Raw genomic sequence first — 13,151 nt, forward strand, 5'->3', positions numbered from 1 at the left:
TGTTGACAGAGTAGAGTGGGAGGGGGATCGGGGATGTGCCAGAAAGCTTTTGTGGGAGACAGAGCTAGAGGGCAAGCAGCAAGCTCTACACAGCCTGCTTTCCTTCCTGTGATGTGACCCCATCACAGAGGTGGAGCCCCACGATCTAATCACCTCTTCATGGTCCCAACACCTCTTAACAGTATGCCACTGGCAGCCAAATGTCAAGGAACCACATTCAAACCATAGCCAGCACATCCCAACGTTGTGGCCTTTAAAAATCTTCTGAAGCCAAGTTTCAAGCAGCTCTTGAGAAATAGAATCTTCTAGATTGGCCAGGGGGGCCTGTACTTGTTTTGGATTTATGAGACAGGGTTTCTCTGTGTAGTCCTGGCACTGACTCTGTAGATCAGGCTGACTTTGAACTTAGAGATCAGCCTGCCTCTGCCTCTGCCTCTGCCTCTGAATGCTGGGATTAAAGGTGTGTGCCACCCCCCCCCCATTGAACCTATACTTTTAACCGTGTCTGCAGTAGCTCATGCATAGTCAGTTAAAGACTTTCTAGCTAGTATAAGCAACCTCATTTTGCAGAAGTTGGGGTCCAGAGGGTTCTTTAAGTATCAATGTCTGGATAGGAAGCTGGAATTTCTGCCTCTGGGCCCCACCACACATTGGAGGTTGGTCAGTACACATTAGTATAGAGAATAGTTCGTGAGGCATAGGTTCTTTCCACTCATCAGATCACTAACACTTGCAACCTCACTTGAGGGTGGCTTCTACTGTAGCCCACACATTTATAAAGAGGAACCTCGGGCCACAAAGGCTAAGTAGCTGAGAATGGAGGCTCACATTCAAAATCCTTGCACTTGGGGGCCTAAGAACTGCTTCAAGTTCGAGGTTAACATGGACCACGTAGTGAGTTCCAGGAAGTCTGGGATACAGACTAAGAACCTTTCTCAAAACAAAAACAGAACAGAACAGCTTGATGAAGAGTTAGGTGTCAATAAACTCGGACCTGGGCACCTGCGTTGTCTTTTAGAATCACTCTTCTCTGTCAGGAATGAAAGAAGCGAGCTCAAGTTTTGTGGAGCATGAAGAATGTTCTCTCAATAAAACCAGACTTTCCCCTCTGGGATAATCCAGCCATCAGAGCTCCCGGAGGCAAACCTACTCACTTCTGTAACGCTAGGTGGCGCACCCCAGGTTCTGAGCACCCACCTGTGGGCGAAGCCTTTGGGGACTACCCACTCTCTACCCTGGTCTCAAGATATTATAGTCTCCGTGTGTTTGAAGACAGATGGCAGCCAGTGTAAGCTATTCCTAGTCTCATCTCCGGGGATCCTTGTCTGTGTAGGAGGGTAATCACTGAGGAAGGCTGGCTTTCGGGAGAACTGTTCGGCACACACTTCGAGCCTCGCTTAGGCTGAGCCGTGAGGTAGGAGGCTCTCTGCTCTTTTCACAGGACACTTACTGGCTCATTGAAGAGCAGTCCGCACTAACAGTGGAGGGGTGGGGGGTAGGGGGGTGGGGTGGCGGTGGGGCTTAGTCTGTGCCTGCTATCTTTAGACAAAATGCTTGGCCCCCAACTTTCTTTCATGTGACAGGATGACTTCGAAAGACAACTCTGTATGTTTTTCCTTAAAACGTGAACATTTTGTTGTTTTGATTTATAATTGATCCTTTTTGATTCTAACTGTCTGTTGGTCTGGAAGTCGCAAACTCACAGAATCTCTTGGTCATACCTTACCCAATAATGAATTTTGTTCCCCACAGCATTTGATTTAAACACTAGGTCTGTGGGGCCGACAAGCCTGTACCCTCAGCTACTCAGGAGCCTCAGGTGATTCTAGATCAGAGTGGGTAACCTAGTAACCCATCTCAAAATCAAAAGGGAGCTGTGGGTGTATATTAGTAGTAGAGTACTTGCCCAGTGTGTGGGCGGCCCTATTCAGTCCCCAGGATTGTCAAAGCAACAATGAAGAACATGCTAATTTTCAACTTTGACTGTCGATATGGCTTAGTGGGCAAGGGGGCTTGCTGCCAATCCCCATGACCGAGTGTGACTTCCAGAACACACACAGTAGAGGAGAAAAATGGCTCCTATATGTTGTTCTTCGATCTCCACACATGCACACAAAATAATAAACGTTTTAAAGAATTAGAAATCAGGAAGAATTCTAGGAAAGTCTAGAGTTCCTGATTCTCTTGAAGTAGGAAATTCAGGGACCAGGATCCTTCATGCCCAGTGGTTGTCCTTGGTTGGGATTCTTAGGGGCTGTGTCTTGAGTGTGCCCCACCCCAGCTCTCCTCATTGCTGTTTCTTCATCTGACTCCATCTGAGCTGAGCTCTCTGATGGAGATGAAGGGGTCTTCCAAGGCTCACCTTAGTACCTGCCTTGTTCCAGGTCAATTCAGTAGAGGACTGGAAGTTGAATTGTAAAGTGTTGTGAAGCAAGCCACTAATGTGCAGATGCATGGGGGGGGGGGCAGGGGTAGATGGGGGGTTGGGCTGGGGGTGGTGGGTGGATGGGGTGGGGGTGGAGTGGCAGGGGGGTGGCACAGGGTGGATTTCCTGATTGGTCTTCTGGATCTTCCTTTCTGTTGATGTCTTTGCTTCCCTAAAGACCCTGCCCAGCTCAGTCCTGAACCTGCGGCTGAGCCCCTGGAGGGGCCACTGGTTCTGGTACCGGCTCACACTGACTTCATCTCATGGCTTCTGAGTCTGGGAGACAAAGGAATTCTTTTAACTGTGTCTCTCTCTCCCTGTTCAGCAATTAGCACCGTTCTCTGCATAGCCCTAGATGTGGGACGTAGAAAGAACCCAGGACTGGGAATCTGCTATGGTAGTGCAGGCCAAAGACTGAAAGAGAAAGTTGCTGGCCGGGCATCCAGGTGGTGGAAGATGGGCAGATGGAGAAGGAAAAACCTGGGAACAGACAAGGGATTATGGAGTGAAGAGGGTCAAGATTGGAGGTCGGGGGAGATGACGCAGGAAACTGAGTTTTGAAAAGGGGGTATGGCAGCTTGATAGGGCGGTGAGCTCTAAAGCTGGCTGATATGGAAGGTTCCTTGATCTCTCTCTTTCTCTCCCTCTCTTCCTCCCCCTTTCTCTCTCCCCTCCCTCCCCCCTCTCTCTCCTCTCTGTATTCAGTTCTTTAGAGAGTGCAATTGAGAGGCTCCCAGACTCCAGCCATCCCTCACAGCTTTCACATGTACTAACTACCCTTGGCCGAGCTCTGACGATCACCTAACTCACCTGCATCGTGGCCTCTGCCTGTCATCTTCCTTCCTCTTCTGTTCCCATTGCTAACCTTTCTCAGTAGCCCATGACCCGAAGTGCTTCCCAGACAGCAAGGTCTTAGGGTCTGTGTCCTCTCTGGGCTTCTCAGATCCTACTCCTCCCAGAGTATGCTAACATCACGCTATGTTAGAAATACTTTTAATTTCAGAACAGGTTAGCCGGCCTAGCACATGCTGTCTCCTCCAGCTGGGACTCTTCCTTCAGACATTGCCATTTTCTCCTCCTCCCTGACTCTAAATCAGGTTTCTGTTCTGATACCTCTCTGAGAAATCCTCCTTCACCATCCCACCTAGAATAGAACTTCTCTCCCCACCTCACCCACTACACACACGCACGCGCATGCACACACACACACACACACACACACACACACACACACTCTATTCCGTCACCTTACTTTCTTTAGAACACATGTCATTGTGTTATATATTTATTTGTTTCATTGTCTGTGTTTCTCACAAGAAGGTACTAAGAGAACAGAGGCATTGCTTCACACATCGATGTTTAGGAAATAAACACAGGGATCCAGTCAGCAAGAGCCAAGAGACACCAGGGCCACTGTTGTCTTGGGGCAAAGAGGGAATATGTAACATACAAGAGGAGATTTTTAAATACAATACTTTAAATATGTGATAAATATTCAGTTTGATATGATAGGCAATATTTATAGTTCAATTACATATGCAGATCAAATGCCAGCAGTTGTTTGGGAATACAGGATAATTACAGGGCAGACTGCCTTCAAGACCTTTACAGCCATGGGGGAGGGGAAAGGACAGATAAAGACTTCTCAGTTATCTGGGCCTCCCCTGTGGCAAGATCTTCATTGTCTTGTACAATAGAGGTATTGAATTTGGGGGATGAGTGAGTTATCAGTATATTCATTTTGTGTATAGATATGTGTCCATCTATATGCCCAAGTGTGTAGAACCCGGAGGACAACAACGTCAGGCATGGTCCCTCAAGTACCCGCCACATTTTTCTTTTGTTTTGTTTTTAATGTGGATTCTGAGAACCAAACTCAGGCCCTCAAGCTTCCATGACAGGCGCTTTAGCAAACAAGCCACCTTCCCAGCCCAGCCTTTCAGTCCAGTGCTCTGCGGTCACGCAGCCCAGGAGGATGAAAACACTGCGTAAGCCCCTCTCTGAGCTCTGAAATCCACTGGTGGCGTCTTTTGGACATGGCTGTCAATCAAATAAAAGGCTTGGACCCCTCAAACTCCAACCGTCATCCTTCTGTCTCCTCTGAACCCTGATCTCAGACACTGAGCCTCTCTCACACCCACCTAGACATTCCACGGAGCCGACCCCCCCCCCCCCCCCCGATGCCAGGGCCTCTCTGTCCCCGTAGCTGCCTGTGTGGTTACTTCCATTTCCTGGATTTTTCAGCTATGCTCCCCACAACATCTTCAATCTTCCGGGACACTCTCCCACCCACCTTCTACTCCTAGGTCAAGTACTTTTTCTAAAATGCAGCTCTGACTGCCACAGATCCTTACTCAAACCTTTGGGGGTGGGGGTGGGTCTCCTGGGCATAAGCTTAAAGCCCAGCCCTTACCCCCCCTCCAATTCTTTGTTACAGCTCTTCCCTCCAGCATAGTTAGGGCCCCACAGGGCTTTTTCTCATAGATACTGAGTCTCTCCTCTCTGGGCATATAAAGTTATGTTTCCAGGGTCTGTCATTGTCCTCTGTACCCCTCCCCCCCCATGTTCCGTGGTCTTATACTCCGTTTTCTCTAGGACAAGGCTTCCTGGGCCTTACCCTGCCCCGCACTTCACCCCGGGAACACAGAATTGGATGGGTTCATTCCACACCATTTATGTATGGCCTACTGTTAGTGTTCCCAAGTAGATCACAAGTCTGCAAGCGCAGTACGATCCAACCTGCTCCTGTAACGAGTCGTTTTTAGCACCTTGTGTTTGGTAAAATTGAATAAAGATGGTGCCACTTGCATGGATAGCACTGTTAAGAAACTAATGACAGTTCATTTGTAACTGAGTGCTTTTGACATATGAGGCATTCCGCTAAGTGCTTTACAAGTATGATGTGGACACCTCACACAACCCTATTAAGCAGAGCTTATTCAGCAGAGCTTATTCACTCTTTGTAACAGATGAGTAGACTGAGGCACAGAGAGGTTAAGCAACACAGAGGCTAAGGCGATGAACCCAGGCTGTCTCGGGGGTCCAGATTATGTTAGAGTGAAGCACAATGTGGAGGTTCGTTATAGAAATAAACTCCAGTCTCCGGCGAGGCGTTTTGCTATTGTTTACCGGGCAAAAGACGCGTCCCCGGGAGCCTGGGCTTTGGGAAGGGCCCTTGGGGCGCGAACCCCGGGGTAACTTTCCATCAGCTCATCCCAGGTGGTCCCCAGCTGCGTGCGGGTGCAGCCAGAGAGCGCCGGGGCGGTGGGCGGGGCGTGCCGGGGGCGTGTCCCCGTGAGGCCACCGCCTTCGCCCTTGCTCGCCTGGCGGGGAGCTGCGTGCCGGGTCGGAGCTGGAGGGCGGGGCCTGGGGCGGGGCGGGAGCAGGACGGCCTGAGCCGCTGCGGGAGGCGAGAAGGAAGCCGTGGGTCTTGGGAGGCGTGCGGGACACAGGACGGGCGAGCTTTCGGTTGCTGGGAGCTGCGGGGTCCTAGGCGAGGTGAGCGCGGGCGGGCGAGGATCTGGGTCGGGGGCGCGGGGACTGTGGCGTGGCGATCGGCGTCCCGCCCCGGGCCCAAGCCCCTTTCTCCGTTGGAGCCGGATCGCGCCGGGTGGGCTCAGCCTGCCTCAAGCGGAGCCCCGAGTCCCTTTCTCGGACCCATTTCTTTGCCAATGTCTCAGACTCAACCGCCGGGGAGGTAAAACAATAGCGGGCCACCTGGGACGCGGCGCGCCCCGGCTCTCACGGCCGGCGCCCCGAGTCGCGGCCCCGCGCCAGCCCCGCGGCGACCCGCGCTGCCGAGGGTGGGGCTGCCCGCCGCGCCCCGCTCCGTAGACCGCGACGGGAAAAGCCCGCGAGTGAGAGAGGCATTTGGTGAAAGTGTTTTGAGAACAATCATAATTGCCCTGCTCTGGGCGGGGAAACTGAGGCGTGGAGCACGGAAGGTAAGATTTGTACAAGGTCAGGATGCACACATGGGCTGCCCTCGCCCAGGGAAGGGACCCAGGTGGCTCGCTTTGGCCTCTCTGGGTTTTGCAGCGGTTGTGTTGGCCTTAGATAAATGTCTGTTGTGTTTGTTTTAGGAATCTGCGGGCTTTTGTGGGACCACTCTCGAGCTACCAAATGCCAGCTTACTTCGTGTGCCCTGGGAGGTTCTGGGGCAGATGACGGCACCGTGACCTCTCACCATGGATGGAGATGGACTTTTTGATGAAGAAATCCGAAGTGTCTTTACCAATCAGGGTGTTTTGGCTCTCTTGGGTTTTGACAAAACCTGCCTGGTTCCCTTTGGGGGATCCGAATGAGCGATCTCAGACACCTTCACTGCGAAGCCAAGGACATTTCTGTATAATCAACGCATGAAAGGATTTTCTCAGACTCTTTCCTCCCGTTTTCCTCGAGGATTAATCCACCAGAATCCATAGTTCCGGTGGAGACTGCGAGGCATATACAATGTGGCAGAAACCTTGAGCGCCTTCGGAATTGCTCTGGACCCTGCCTTAGGCATAGAGGACTCTCTTGCACACGCCACTCCCCTCCCCTGCCCCCAACCCCCTCCTTCTGACTACTCTATCTTTGACTGGCTCTCGTTTTCCCTGTGAAGTTCTGTTTCCAAACTGTTCCCTGGAGCTATAAGTGGATTGGCAGTAATGAGAGATTAGGCAGTGGGAAAAGCACGGTGCCCTGTGCTGTGTCCTTTTCCTGCTGCCGCCGCCGCCAACATGAAGTGCTTTTTCCCAGTGTTGAGCTGTCTGGCTGTGCTGGGTAAGTGACTGCTTATCAGTTCTATAGCTGTGAAAGTTTAACCCGATCTCGTTGCTAATTCCTTGCGGTTCTCTCCCATCAACACTGCGTTTCGGGAGGTAGAGGGGGTTAGCCAGAGTGTGACAGAGTGGATTAAAGTACCAAGAGGGTCCGTTTGTTTCCGACCCATCAAGAACGGTGGCATACTGGCTGTCTCTAAGCTGTCCTGGGCCTTTGGGTGAAGCCCCTCACTTGCAAGGCTTGTGGCTTAGGGTTGCTGTGTGGATTGAGGGCTTCCAAAACTCTTTACTTATGTGTGTGTCTGCATAGGTTCCAGGGAAGTTACCACATAATTCTTACTGTGTTGGGAATGGTGCTTTCATGAATGACGGTGTGTTTTTTTTTTTATTGTTGTTTTTGGAGGGGGAAGGTGGGAGTGGGTGGGATGGGGGCTCAAGGGATGCTTTGTTTCCGCCTAAGAAGTCTGTAGGCTAAGTGTGTATTGAAGACACTGGTTCTGTGTCTCCTCACCGAGGAAGCCCAGCTCACAGTCCTTGTGGGAGGTGAAGCTGAAGGCTGGGAGCTGCCTGGCCCCGGGGTGTGTTAGGATTGGTTTTCATGCCCTCAGAGAAAGAAGGCTGAATTCTCAGAGCAGAAGGAAGAAACCGTGGTCTCAGAAGTGAGCCCCCGAGTCCTCTCTGCAGGCCGCCGTCCCCTTGTCTCTTCTTGGAATGATATTGAGCAATCTCCACTATGTATTTTCCAATGCTCTGGTTTCTCCTAAGCTCCATAGCTGGCACCTGGTGCCCTCTCACCTCAGACCTCAAGAATGGACACACCCCCTCCTTTCTCTGCGTTCAGAGAAGTTCCTGCAGCTGGTCGCTCTGCTTCTCCATTCTAGGTCTCTTGCACTTACAGGATTTATCCGTGATGGTTGTCTTTGAATTATCTACACCGTTATAAAAGTTGACTGGCATCCGGAATGAGGATGGACTTTAGTCTTGAATTCCTGTCTCAGCTTCATCTTGATTCACATGTGAGTCCCAGTAAGACATCCCAAAGTCTGCATTTAAGGGATGTAAAATAGCCTAAAAAAAAAAAAAATCTTGATTGCCTTGAAACATGTTTGAAGCTCCAATCAGTGAGCTCATTCGGAGGTGCTCAAACTTAGGCACAGGTTGTGATTTTTAAGGCATCTTAAAAAAAAAAAAATCTTGATATTCTGGCAACTGCCTCAGAGCAGTGAAACCAATTCTCTGGATTGTGAGTTCATTAGTGGCAGCCCTTCCCTGCCCAGCACATATGCACAGGCACACATGTGTGGCTGGCTGTGTGGTTAGTCGGTTTGTCCTGTTGTTAGGTGACAGAATCTCCATGTCTCCTGTGTGCTCAGGTGAAGGAAATCAGGAGCTAGGCTTCTCTTGGCCAGCCTCTTTATGAGACTATATTTATATGTGTTGTACAGTATTTGTCACTGTGTCTCAGCTTGAATCAGCAGTTGGTGATTCATGGAGATTGAAAAGGACACAAACTGGGAAAGCCCCACCCCCGCACCGCACTTCCCAGGCTTGGCTGTGTGGTTGAGGGTGGGGCTCCGTGCAGAAGGAGCCACCAATGGGAAGACAGAGAACTATGACATTTGTGCCTTTTGTTTTTCTTTCTTTTCTTTCTTTCTTTTTTTTTTTTTCGTTTTGGCTGTTGAGGAAATGTGAGGCTGCCTGTGGTCTCCCTGCTGTCCCCTCTCCAGGTCCCTCTGTGGAGGCGAGCTGGGACCCTGGCACCACTCCACCCACACCAGAGAGGCCCTGGAAGAAGCTAAGTCTACAGGTGACTGGAAAGGGTTCCTGGACAGGCACACTAATGCCTACCCCATTCTGAGCCCCTCTGAGGGACTCTCAAGCGCCTGGCCTATCATCTGAGAGCTGACAGCATGGTTTGGGAAGCCGGCCTTGTACTAGTAGTCTTAACCTGGGAGAAGCACAGCATGTTAGGGGAGCCGCCTGGCATGGTCTGATTCGTGTAGTTAGCATTCCTGCTGTGTGATGTGAATTAATGCGTACTGTGAGTTTAAAACAGTAAAAGAATCCAAGGGTTTGAACCCATGTGGGTCACATACCTGGAATAAAACTGTATAAAAGTTGAGTCGGTCTAAGTGCTGTGGAAAGAAGACAGATAGAGGAAACAATCTTCCAGAAACTGCAAATCTGAGGTAGAAAATCTTGTGACCCTGGGAGGAGGGCCACTGGGAGAATCTGTGTGCATTTCTGCTCCCTTCCACTGCTGCCTCGTGTCTGGAGTTCGGTTCAATAAAACAGGCTTTTATTGCCTGTTTAGGACACTGATGATTCAAGTCTTTGTCCCTATTCTCCTGACTGCTGAGTCTCCTGTCCTTTTGGAGTCCCAGGTGGCTCCTCCAAGCTCATCCATTGGCTGCTACCACCTCCTCATTTCCATTCCAAAGGCATCTTAGGCCTGGGCTGGTGAACTGCAGAGTCTTCACTGTCTGGAATGGATGGAGCCAGAGGGGCAGGGGAGGGAGGGAGAGAGAGAGAGAGAGAGAGAGAGAGAGAGAGAGAGAGAGAGAGAGAGAGAGATCATCTGCGTGTGATTGGCACCTTGTCTGTGCCTGGGTGAAGCCATGTGTGTAAATGTGACATGGAAGGATGGCAGCAGCATGAGAGAAGAAGGTAGGAACTGTGTCACTTTGAATAGGAAGAAACCACTCCGGAAAGATGCATGTAGGCTGTAAATGCAGAAAGCATGGTTTGATTTTGTGTACCATGAGAGCCGTACTCCCAGACCAGTGCAGATGTTGCAAACCAGACAATCCGCAAAGGAGAGCCTCCGGATGGTTAGTAGGCGTTGGGGTTCTTCTCCAGTGAACCCACACACTTGTTTATAGAGTTTGGGACGTCTTGTGTTTGAACAGGATGGGATCAAGTTATCACGTCCAGTGATTAGGCAGAGAGCAAAGGGTGCTTTTAAAAGAGGTGGAAGGAAACTTTGATGTCTTGATAGGCATGAACTCAGGCAGGATCAAGGTGATCAAAGGCAGAGGAGAAGGAGGAAGCAGATGACAGAGGAAGGGGGTTTACATCATTGGGAGTGGGTAGCTGGGATAGGCAGTGTGATTCATGGATGAACCAGCACTGCTGGGCCTAACACTGTTGGAAAGGTGGGACGCTTTGCTTCTTAAGACTTTCTGCTGAAGGTGCTGGAGAAAGGAATTCTTGCCAGGACTGGTTAGGCTGCCTCTTGTGGTAGTCTGCTTTCTGTCATTATAACAAAACATCTGACATAGCTAACTCAGAGCAGGTTCATTTGGGCTTATGGTTTTAAGGGTTGGTTGGCTGTGTTGCTTTTGGGCAGAGCATCATGATGGCGGAGCAGTTTTGGGGGAGGGGCAGGCAAGACCAGGCATCTCCTTGCTGAGGAATGAAAAGGAGGAGAAGGAGCTGGGCTGTACTGTACTTCTAAGGGCCTGTTCTCAGTGACCCTAAGACTTCCCACTAGGCCCTGCCTCTGCAAGGTGCCATCTTCTCCTAATACGACCACCCCATGCTCCAAACCTTTGGATGTAGAAGGGTCATTTAAGATCCAAACAATAGCATCTTTAGACTGTAAAAATGGTTTCGTCACCTCTCTGTACCCAGGGCTGTGTTCTGCCCACTTTGCTATAGTGTCCACTGCAGCAGAGCTGCAGATATTCATATAGCAGTGGTAATATCTGCTGTCTGAACTCCAGCCCTTATTATGAACCAAGCCCATCATTCAGTCTCCAGAGCAACCCTAGGCAATAGGCACCTTACATTTCCATCCTTTTATAGATGGTGATCCTGAAGTCCAAGGAGATTAACTTCCCTAAGATGGATTGCTGGCCAGGCTAATGTATTGGCCACAGTGTTTGGGCCCCAGGCTTCTTCTGACTTGTTTCCTGTGCATGGCATTTACTCCCAGTATTACCTCAGGGTCCAATATGGCCATTCTGGCTCCAGCCATCGGGAGGGAAGAAAGGATTAATGAAGGATTCATGATGAAATTTGTATATTAAGGATACTTACTGGAAGGTATGTGCATTTCTTCTGCTTATATTCTCATTGGCTTGAACTTGAACATAATGGCTATACTTAACTGCAAGGATGGCGGGAAGTATGCTCATTCTAAGTGCTGGGGCCATGCTTATAACATGGGGTTGTATTGCTTTAAAGAGAGTGCAGGTTTTGCCTGACAAATATCGGCCTCTACTATAGCCACGAGCTTGTAAGTGCCAGAGTAGAGTATTGAAGCCAGGACTGTCTGTATCAAATCCTGCATCCTTTTATTAAACAAGCAGTACCTTCTGTGAATGAGGCCCAGGCTCCGGCCAATAAGGAGCCTTATTGGGAAGACATGAGCTAGACGAACCAACAGTTGTTGCTGAGGAAGCGACATAAGCCAGCATATAATTACAAAGAGCATTTGTGACGTTTGAAGTGAGTCCTCTGTTTATAGAGTGTTCTGAGCCAACACTTCCAGTACAGTGGCTTGCTGTAGAGAGTGCTTAAGGATGGTGTCTGTACACCAGCCCCAGAACTGTCTTGGGCCTGCCATCAAGTAGGTAGGGGTGCAGTTAATTTTGGTCAGTGGGTTCACAAGGTAAATATGCTTGCTTTTGTTTGGTTAGCTTTGCAATGCTAGGGATAGATTCCAGGGCCTGGGACTCCCGAGGTGCTTTGAGTACCACTGAGCTCTGTTCCCAGCCCTCGCAAAGTAAATACTGGTTTCCCGTTTGCTGCCACGCTCACACTGAGGAAATTCAAAGTTGAGGGAGAGGAAGTAATTTTGCTCTAGAAAGAGCTGGACGTTAGCAGGGTCTGGATTTGAACCCAGGTGTTTTGGACTGCGGCACTCAAGCCTACAATCTACCAAACATGGCTGCTGGATCCTTTCTGTTCTGTGAGAATCCTTTGGGCAGTCCCACCCGACCCCAAGGAAATCAGTTATATTGAAAGAGAGCTATCGAAATATTTAAAAAGAACTATGTGATATAGTAGCATGCCTACTATTCAACTAACAACCCCTAACAGCGGGTCTAATAAACATCAGTGTTGGTAAGGTGAGAAGTGTTTGGTATTTTGGGGGTGTATCTACTTCACTGAGTATGAAAGTATGTGATTTGTACTTGGAGGAAACCACTGATTCTAGAAACATTAGGAAACTAGGGCAATCAAAGGGATTGTTAAGGTTCACTTAGAGGCTAGTGAGAATAAAGATACGATTTCCCCCACTTCAGGTTTGCATACACTCTGAATTCTCCCCACGGGCTGGCAGGGCACAAAAGCAAGCCCAGCAGAGCTATGTAGTGCTGGTTGGGGGAGAAGCCTGGATAATCTAATTCCTAAATGTTGGCTTTGCAGTTTCAGGAAATTTAGATCACCTGCATATGAATGCCTCCTTGATTTTCAAAGCCTCTCTAATGCAGGGCCTTCCTCCCCCCCCCCCCCTTGTTTAGAATGGGCACGGTGTGGAGGGGTGGACCGAAAGGAGCAGTTACAATGTCAAATGATGGGGGTGACAGTTTAGGGGCTGATGACCCAGAGACCTGAGGTTGAAGTGGAAGCTTCCGGTTTGGGTTGGATAGGAAGAGGATGGTCGCAGCTTGGAATGAATTTGGGATTCGGACTTAGAATCCAGAGCCCAGCCTGCTCTCACTGAGTAGGGGGAGGGCTCCAGGTGAGAACCTAGGTGCTCCCAGATGTTCCTCCTGGGCATCACTCCCAGGCCCATGGTTCTAGCTTCCTTTGGGAGTTCAGCATTTGCCAAGAATAGACACCTGTTTCTTTGTAGCTTCACAGTGAGACATAGCAATTTCTCATAAAACGTTGATTTTTCAATTTAAGGAAATTTAGGACATCTGTGTGTGAATGCCCACCTGATTTTCAGAGAAATGAACAGTTACATAAAAAAATCAAGTGTGTAGTTGTTGAAAATCACATGTTGCCAA

The 13,151-nt window shown here is 49.7% G+C and overlaps 1 protein-coding gene across 4 annotated transcripts in view; it reads left to right on the forward strand.

Moving 5' to 3' along the window:
* Positions 1-5,803: 5,803 nt before the first annotated feature.
* Positions 5,804-13,151, forward strand: part of Igsf3 (immunoglobulin superfamily member 3) — an 84,948-nt gene continuing 77,600 nt past the window's right edge. For 3 of the 4 annotated variants that reach the window (XM_029537539.1, XM_029537541.1, XM_021195749.2), the window contains exons 1-2: positions 5,804-5,923; positions 6,508-7,189. In XM_029537539.1, the coding sequence (XP_029393399.1) occupies positions 7,147-7,189 (43 nt within the window). In that variant the 5' untranslated portion in view covers positions 5,804-5,923; positions 6,508-7,146. Of the gene's footprint in view, positions 5,924-6,284; positions 6,370-6,507; positions 7,190-13,151 lie in introns of those variants that run through there. The other variant, XM_029537540.1, reaches the window with a different exon arrangement.

The sequence above is a fragment of the Mus pahari genome, chromosome 4, assembly GCF_900095145.1.
Source record: "Mus pahari chromosome 4, PAHARI_EIJ_v1.1, whole genome shotgun sequence".
In the NCBI taxonomy this organism is placed as follows: Eukaryota; Metazoa; Chordata; class Mammalia; order Rodentia; family Muridae; genus Mus; species Mus pahari.